The sequence below is a fragment of the Lactuca sativa genome, chromosome 6 (assembly GCF_002870075.4).
Source record: "Lactuca sativa cultivar Salinas chromosome 6, Lsat_Salinas_v11, whole genome shotgun sequence".
Taxonomy (NCBI): Eukaryota; Viridiplantae; Streptophyta; class Magnoliopsida; order Asterales; family Asteraceae; genus Lactuca; species Lactuca sativa.
The window spans coordinates 10,488,636-10,495,619 of NC_056628.2; the positions used below are offsets into that span (position 1 = coordinate 10,488,636).

The 6,984-nt window shown below is 35.0% G+C and overlaps 2 protein-coding genes across 2 annotated transcripts; one reads left to right on the forward strand and one right to left on the reverse strand.

Annotated features, from left to right (window-relative positions):
* The first annotated feature begins 228 nt into the window (after positions 1-228).
* LOC111900411 (RHOMBOID-like protein 2) lies at positions 229-2,648 on the forward strand. The gene is made up of 5 exons (XM_023896300.3): positions 229-871; positions 1,441-1,604; positions 1,678-1,841; positions 1,942-2,192; positions 2,349-2,648. The coding sequence occupies exons 1-5, from the start codon at positions 558-560 to the stop codon at positions 2,461-2,463; spliced, it is 1,008 nt and encodes a 335-aa protein (XP_023752068.1). The 5' UTR covers positions 229-557; the 3' UTR covers positions 2,464-2,648.
* Positions 2,649-4,206: 1,558 nt separating this feature from the next.
* On the reverse strand, positions 4,207-6,624 carry LOC111900412 (protein IQ-DOMAIN 22). The gene is made up of 4 exons (XM_023896301.3): positions 6,067-6,624; positions 5,221-5,400; positions 5,067-5,141; positions 4,207-4,984 (listed from the first exon to the last, which is right to left on the reverse strand). Exons 1-4 carry the CDS (start codon positions 6,499-6,501, stop codon positions 4,349-4,351), a joined length of 1,326 nt encoding a protein of 441 aa, XP_023752069.2. The 5' UTR covers positions 6,502-6,624; the 3' UTR covers positions 4,207-4,348.
* Between the last annotated feature and the right edge of the window lie 360 nt (positions 6,625-6,984).

The following is a 6,984-nucleotide window of genomic DNA, read 5'->3' on the forward strand; positions in this document are numbered from 1 at the left end:
AATAATAATATTTTTAAGTAAGATAAGAACGAAGCGTATAACAAAAACAAACTGTATGGACCATGTGTATAGCAAAAACAAACAGTAGACACCTTCCGAGTTAAAAAAATAAATTAAGGACCAAACGTATAATTTACCCAAACCATAGGGACCATTCATGTAATTTACTCTTAACTATTTAAAGCTCAAATAAACTACTATATAATTTTAGGTGCCACATGTAAGCTTTTAATAAAATAAAGTTGCTTTGAAATTGAGAATTTTGTAAGATAACCGTTAAAGGTTTCTCAGATTACCAGGTCACCTAACATAAAGTTGACAGACAAGCAACCGCATATCTCCACCGTTTTCTTTGATTTCCGGCGATTATATTGGTAGCAACACTCATCGATCCACTCCCATCTCTCTCCTTCTCTCTCTAACAACACAGCTCTCCCTCTACATCCCTTCCAAGTTACTTCCTAATCAAAACCCTACATATATATTATACAAGCACCTATTCGACATCGAATCGAAGAAAAGATTAGCGAGGAAGACTAAAAATTGAATTTGGTGTGATGGGTAACAGAGATCTAGAGAGCAGAGGAAGCTGGAAGAACAGAGGTGCACCACCACCACCGCCGCCGCACTCCAATTATTACACATCGTCTTCTCCTTACTACGCCGAATCATCGGAGAAGCAATGGACTTCTTGGCTTGTTCCTATGATTGTTGTTGCGAATGTGGCTATGTTTATCGTCATCATGATTGTTAATGATTGTCCTAAGAACCACAATTCGAGTCTCGAGGGGAACTGCGTTGCTAGGTTTTTAGGCAGACTCTCTTTTCAGCCTCTTAAAGAAAATCCCCTTTTTGGGCCTTCTTCTTCTACGTAAGTTTCCTCACACCTGATTTTAGGTTTTAATGTGTTATTAAGATCTATAAGTTGTTTTTTCAGTTCATAATCGTTGGTTCTTCTACTTGAAAGCTGATTATTGATTATGATTTACGGTTTGTATGTTAATTGATGATTCTTGATGATAATATTTGATGCGTTCTTCGTAATTATACTCTTTAATGCGTGTAATTGACAATTCTAATATGAATTTGAATTGGGGTTTTCTTTACTTGTGAGCTTTTCTTACATATCCTTTTAGGCATCTTTTGTGTAAACTTTGATTTTGTAATGGTCCACATTGGAGGTTTTCTCTACTTACTCGATTTGGGTATTATCTGATTGGATTCACTTTCACGATTCGACACATTGGATTAGGTTTTTGTGTTTGTGATTTTTCCTTCCATGGTAGTTTTGCAAGAAAATCAAGTAAAAACACCTATGGGTGAGGTCTCCATGTCTAAAATTCTTGTTTTTTTTTTTTTTTTTTTTTTTTGTGTCATTTGAATCATAACGAATGAATTTGGAAGTTATATCAACTTATTTTGGCTTCAATTATTTTGTAGATTGGAAAAATTGGGAGCTCTTGAATGGAAAAAAGTAGTGAATGAGAATGAAGCATGGAGACTAGTGTCATGTATCTGGTTGCATGCAGGAGTTATTCATCTACTTGCAAACATGTTAAGTTTGGTTTTCATTGGGATTCGACTTGAACAACAATTTGGCTTTGGTATGTTTTTGCATTCATAACATTTTATTTCATAATTATATCACTAAAATTAAAACGAGTCTTTTTATTTCAGCACGTGTAGGAGTAATCTACTTGTTATCTGGAATTGGTGGAAGCATACTTTCTACACTTTTTATAAAAAACAACATTTCTGTTGGAGCTTCTGGAGCTCTCTTTGGTCTTCTTGGAGCTATGTTATCTGAACTTCTTACTAACTGGACTATTTATGCCAACAAGGTAAATATTATAACTTTTTAGTTTTTAGGCATCAAATTTGTTTTTTTTTTTTTTTAATCTCAAAAAGTGTTTTTATCTTGTTTTTTAATAATCAATTCAGGCTGCAGCTTTGATCACACTTGTGATCATCATCTTGATCAATTTAGCTGTTGGAATTCTTCCCCATGTTGACAATTTTGCCCATATTGGTGGTTTTTTAACCGGTTTTCTCCTTGGTTTTGTACTACTCATTCGTCCTCAATTTGCTTGGCAAGAACGTAGACATCTTCCTGTTGAGGCTCGTGGAAAATCCAAATATACCCTTTTCCAATACGCTTTCTGGTTTCTTTCCATGCTCTTATTGATCGCAGGGTATGCTTTTTTTATTGCCCTTGATGAAATGTGAAAAGACTGTATTGCCCTTTGATAAAAACTGTGTGAAAAGACGGTATCTGTATCACACTTTTCTACGTTGACTTCTTTTTGGATGAAAGTGTAAAAAGACAGTATTGCCCTTGTGAATTGCAGGTTTGCTGTTGGATTGGTGATGCTTTTGAAAGGAGAGAATGGGAACGATCATTGCAGCTGGTGTCATTACTTGAGCTGTGTGCCTACGTCCAGATGGCACTGCAACAACCAATGATATAACGACTTGTATCTTTCAAGTCCACATTTTGCCAAAGTTTATTCTTTTTTTTTTTTTTTTTTTTTTTACCTCATGAATTTATTGTTGATATGTCTAAAATCAGTCGTTATGACATGTTTTTAGTTTGTTTTTCGTTGTGTAAATCCAAGTTCTTTATATATATTATACAAAATCGATCAAAATGGTGGCGGCCTAACAAAAGTGTCTGATGCGCATAATATGATTATGTAGTCATGAATAACTGTCATTGTCACTATGAAATAACAATTTCTTATACCAAGTTGATATAAGATGTCAAAAATAACTGGTATTGTAAACCATGTGATAAAAAAAGACATCTATTAGAACAACTTCATCTCCATAGCTTATATCAATGAGTTACACACGTGATAAAGTTAAATATAATTTTCGATTTAGGTTTTAAGATTAAAACAATATTTAACTTAGCAAATTAAGTATAGTAATAGATTAGAAGATATTTGAATTAAACAATTAGTCACATAATTGAATAATAGTGTCCTTTCCTTCTTTGATGATAATTGTATGAGATGTTCAAGTTTTACTCTGTAGCCACAAAGGCATTGGTTAAATATATAAAATATAGATGTATAGATACCGAACCTTCTAAATTACAACCGATATCCAAAAAAGAAGATAATTATGAAACTGTTAATAGGTAATCATAACATAAGTTATTTAAAAAAATATTGCATAGCATGTTAAAATGATCGTCACAGCTTATCGGCTTTGGTAGAATGATTATCTGACAGTTTATAATTTTCAGCAAAACCAATAAACTTCAGCAAATGTATTTTTTTCCGTATTAGCTTAAGTTGATTATTAACAGTTAACAAAATAAAAAGACTTTACATATGTATTTTTTCCGTATTAACTTCTATCTTATTTTAAGAAAAAGACCTTCCAATTTTTCATTATTTCCGAAAAACTTTTAACTTTTTATTTTCTTCCAAAAAAAAAAAAAAAAAACCCCTTCAACCCTTTAATTTTTTCCAAAAAACCCCTTTACTTTTTATTTTTATTTTTCTAAAAAACCCTCACATTTAGCAACTTTTTCTGGAAAAAATAAATGATAAAACGGCCGAATCAAAAAAATATGAAAAAATACAATATTTTTTTCAGGAAAAATAAAATTAAAGTTGAGTTTTATTATATTAACCCTTTTATTAATGAAATTGAAATATAATAATTAAACTACAAAAATAGCCAAAAATAGACTTAAGATATATTGCCTTTTTTCTAAATATTTATAACGTTTTGATATCACATTAATATTATTAAGAGTTAACATCTCTATTCTAATAAAAGAACAATTTTAATCTCCATTTGACATGTATCACTCTAATACAACTCTTCATTAATATTATGCCACATGTCAAAGAGATATATTAGGCAACACTTTAAAATTGAAATTTAATTTTTCTAATTATTATGTTTGAAGTTATAATAACTTTAAAATTTTGATATATTTCTTAATTAATGATTTATTTAAAATATTGATAAATAATTTTGAATTTTACTAAGAAAAATTAATTTATTTTGTAACTGTTTGGTCACCCAAAAAAAATTAGGTAAACACCAAATGAGGACCGGTTAAAGCCTGAAAAAATGACCCGAACAAAAACTGACGGTCCGATCCTGGTATAAAAAACCCGGTTGGACCATTCTCTTTGTACACCTCTAGTCCACTCTAGCTTCAAGAACAACATAAAAACTAAAAACTTCAAGGGTTTAATCTTCAGGTATTATAAACCTCGGGGGGTTTCGTTACAAATTGCACTTACATATATAATCTACCTTCTCATAAGTCATAAAGTCCCACTACATTAGAAAAACTTCACACTAACCACCCACACATTTAAGTTTAATAGTTCCAATAACTACCACTAAACTCACTCTCACGAATACCTAATCCCCCAACCGGCATCCCAAGCCGATCAAGCCGACCCGAACCCGGATATGCTTTGCTCACAAAACTATCCCTCAAATTTGAACTGTGTTGCGGGCCCGGGCCCAAACCTGGGCCCGCAACATATCCATACACTGAATACCTCTTCATGGTATTAGAAACCTCAATCTGAGGCCTTTGTCTTGGTGCACTCACCGACCGAACCTTAGCCCGTGATGACTCCGTGTATGCCATGTAGTTCGGGTGGTCCGAGTAGCCACTAAGACAGCTCCTTGAACTATCACTTTTAGCCGGTGTAAACGGGCCCACCTTCATTGACCCGTTGACCTTTGAACAAATTGTAGGGCTATTTTGGGGAATACAGAAAGAAACTTCTTCCTCGAAAGGGGTAGTTATGGAATTTACTTCACAAGATTCACTCGGGCTGAAACCGAAACCGAAACCGGATGGGTGGATTGTTGACCCTTGAGAATTTGTCAGACTTTGACTTTGACTGTGGAAGAGGCTCCGGCGTCTAGGTGGCAGAAGGTGGTGTTTCACGGTGTCCATTTCAAGGATTCTTTCGTCGGAGTAAGATTTGTAAACATTATTCTACATATACAGAATATATATAAATTACTTAAGAAATGAAGAAAACGAATTAAATGTTTGACAAATTGACAATAACACACACCTTTAGTATCGATGGTTGATCGTGTTTTGTTCTCGTTCGAACGACATGCTCAAATTTTTCAGGAGTGGGAGGACCCTGGAAGATATATAGATCACAATGTTATACTTATACATCGTGCATTGACATTTGTCCTATGAATGAACAAGAGGAAAACCTTGGCGGAGGAGTGAGGTGAATCGGTGATCGGAAACCGCCCTGCACGAGCCCGTGCCTGGACTCGTAGCAGAGCTTGCAACCGCCGGAAATCAACCGCCGCTTGCTTCCTTAGGATATGACCTCTCACAAGTGCCTGAAGCTTCACTAACGCTTTCAATGCTCTTAAAGCTTTCCTTGCCTTCAAGTATATGAATCCATGAAATAATAGATATACAAGAATAGTATGTATAGGTGGAGGGTAAAACTGGAACAATATATTTTTTTCTTTTTTCTTTTTTATCCTACTCCCATCTTAGAAACTAATTTCTAGTTTACCCAATTACCCCACCGACCAGTTCTCCTTTCCTTCTGACTTCGTTACGTTTCAATCGTACAAGTTATTAATGCGTGAAGAGTAAATGTTCCAATTGGTTTACGACAAGGTACAAGTTATTAAAGCATATTCCATAGCCCACTTTTTGTTTGGATATAAACGTACAAAATTATTTTGTTTCTTAGTTTATTGCCAATTTATTTTCCTCAAATATCATTTACGATTTCTTTACACAGGTGGGGAAACTACAAGGGTAAAACGGTAAAAGTGGTATGATCATGAGTAGTACATTTACAACTAAACTTTTTAAGAAAGGTTTTTTATGGTTCTAAACGTGGCCGGTGCAGTTAATAACTTGTACGTTACGCATTACATATGGTACATTAGGTAACGTATGAACTCGTCTGCATTTGGGTTTGACTAAAATACGTTCATACCTCGTGTGTTGACCTTTAACGAAACAATTTAAGTACATTCGTCCATGATTAAAAGACCGAAATACCCTTAGTCTATGGTTTAGGGAATGCTTACCAGGTAACCTCGGAAGTAAGTCTGGATTTTAAGAGCGGCCCATTCGCCGCGAAGGCCGTAACGGGCGGTGGCTCTGGTTGTCATCCGTACCACCTCCGCCGCGGCATGGGCTGAAAATACGGCGGCGTCAGCTGATGCTGTTGTGTCGGCATCAACGGCTATGGCATGACTGGTTGTACGTGTTTTTTCGTCGTCTCCGGCTGTTTGGTAGTAAGATTGATGGTGAAGTGGGGTGTCGCGTGGACGGGAGAGTGGTGGGTTGAAAGTGTCGGTGTCGGAGAAATGGTGGTGGAGTTGATCTTTGTTTGATTTAATGAAGCTCCAGCGTCGTTTGGGTTGTTTATTGAGGTCTGGACGAGAGGGTGGTTGGTGGTGGGTGGTGTCGGAGGCTTTGAAACTGAAAAGAGATTTGAAGAATTTGGATGCCTTACCCATTTTGTGTTTGGTTACCGGTGGCGGAGTGACGGTGGTTCCGGCGATGGTTTATGCATTTCAGAGAGAGAAAAAGAAAAAGAGAGATGATCGGTCAAATGGGAGGGGGTAAAATGTATAGGTAAAGGGTGTGGGGAGGAATTAAAAATAAATAAACGAAGGTGACTTGAAATTTGGAAGCTATCGGACTAATGTTTTCCTTTCTTCTTTTTTAAAGGACAAAATCAAGCAAAATATATAAAATATGTATCGATATTTTATGTTTTTTGTAGAGACATTTTTTTTATTAATTACATAACTTACATACTTTTTAATTTATTTCTAATGGATAAAACAAAACTTGAGTATTCAATCTATTGACTAAGAAACATGTTACAACAATTTGCGATACCATTAGAACAAGTGTCATTTGATACGCTTGACCATTTCCAAGTTATACAATGAAATCGATTGTACATAAATCATGTTTTTTCTACTACCTAAACA